Genomic DNA, 1440 nt, shown 5'->3' on the forward strand with positions numbered 1-1440 from the left:
ATAAAACGAATACAGGTGTGAGCCCTTCAAGACCACCGAGCAGCCAGAAGGTCGCCGGTATTCTAGATGGGCCATCTAGTTTGATGCCATCGCAGTCGCGTCATGTCAAACTGTTCAGGAAGGCGTACACTGGTACGGCAATGGATCACGGACTAGCCCTGTGGCCACCACTCCGCAAGTCACATGGACGGCAGTTCTGAGTAGAGGAGGATGGAGGGTATTGATTCTTTTCATTATTCTGGGCACGTAAATGCTTCCAAAAGCTCACCCTTTGTGAATATCTCTGCAGGCGATTCCCCTCTAGTGGTACATACTAGCGCATACACATCTTTTTGATTCAATCCTCAAGGCTAATGTACGGTGAACTCTATGGTAATCGTAGCCATGCAACCTTTCCATCTACGTCTCCCCTACCTCCGACTCACAGTCGAAGAGCGCTTCCTCCGACCGAATTTGCGTGACGGGATCATCCCAATCCACCTCCTCTGTCGTCAACAACGCCAGCTTTCGCAATCGCTCTTGTGCGTCGCTCAGAACACGAAGCTGGTGATCAAGTCTCTGGATGCTCGAGTCGATGCGGTCGATGACAAGTCGCAGTCCGGCTGTCGTGGTCTTCGGGGACACCGGATCGGGAACGCGGTTGCCATCGCGGGGACTTCCCATGGTCGACCCTGCGGCATCGCAGCCGACGAGAGCCGTAAGCTCGCCTCTCGACCGACTTTTAGATCGCACCTTTTCGGGAGAGATTCCGAGACGCGCAAGGGTCTCCTCCAACGTCTGCTGGCTGACCACCACAGGAGGATCATCCGGTACGACCGACTGACAAGAGTCCGTGTCGAGACGCACGAGCTGCCTGATATCATGAAATGGTTTGCCCGCCAGCCCCGTCAGTCCGGACACGAAGACGATCGTGATATTCAGGGACACAACACCACGGACGCTCATGCTGATCATGTATAGGCGTACTGACGCCTGAGAATGGGCTGTGAACGATGAGATGACGTGTAGAGAATTGCCGCGGGACGATGGTTAAAACGATATTTTCTGAGGCACTGGGATTATATACTACGATGGCAACATTACATTTGACAAATTCACCCATGAATGGAAATGCCGCCGTGATCTTTTAAATGCGAAGTACTCAGCTTGCCCCAAATGAGCTTTGAGCGCTCGAAATTTCACTGGTTGTTTTGGCTCTTTGTTCGATCCAAGATGTCTACTTCCGTCCCTTATCCGCCGTCTCTCATCTGGTGTTGTATGCAAAAGGCGCTCGGTTTGACTGGGAAAGAAAGCCGTACATCACCCGCCGAAACCCCTCAGCATCTCGATCCCTCTTCTACAGTACAGTCTGCGCGAGAGCGAGCGTAGTCATAATCAGACACAGTGACAAATCTGCGATAGATGCTCCATAAATGTCCCCTTTGCTCGCTTCAACTCCAA

General features: G+C 52.3%; 1 protein-coding gene across 1 annotated transcript; it reads right to left on the reverse strand.

Annotated features, from left to right (window-relative positions):
* Positions 1 to 399: 399 nt before the first annotated feature.
* CTAM01_17316 (uncharacterized protein) lies at positions 400 to 954 on the reverse strand (the record flags this gene model as incomplete). The annotated part of the gene is made up of 1 exon (XM_060533301.1): positions 400 to 954. One exon carries the CDS (start codon positions 952 to 954, stop codon positions 400 to 402), a length of 555 nt encoding a protein of 184 aa, XP_060372121.1.
* Positions 955 to 1440: the final 486 nt, after the last annotated feature.

Source organism: Colletotrichum tamarilloi (genome assembly GCF_030869305.1).
Source record: "Colletotrichum tamarilloi strain Tom-12 chromosome Unknown Scaffold_497.1, whole genome shotgun sequence".
NCBI lineage: Eukaryota > Fungi > Ascomycota > Sordariomycetes > Glomerellales > Glomerellaceae > Colletotrichum > Colletotrichum tamarilloi.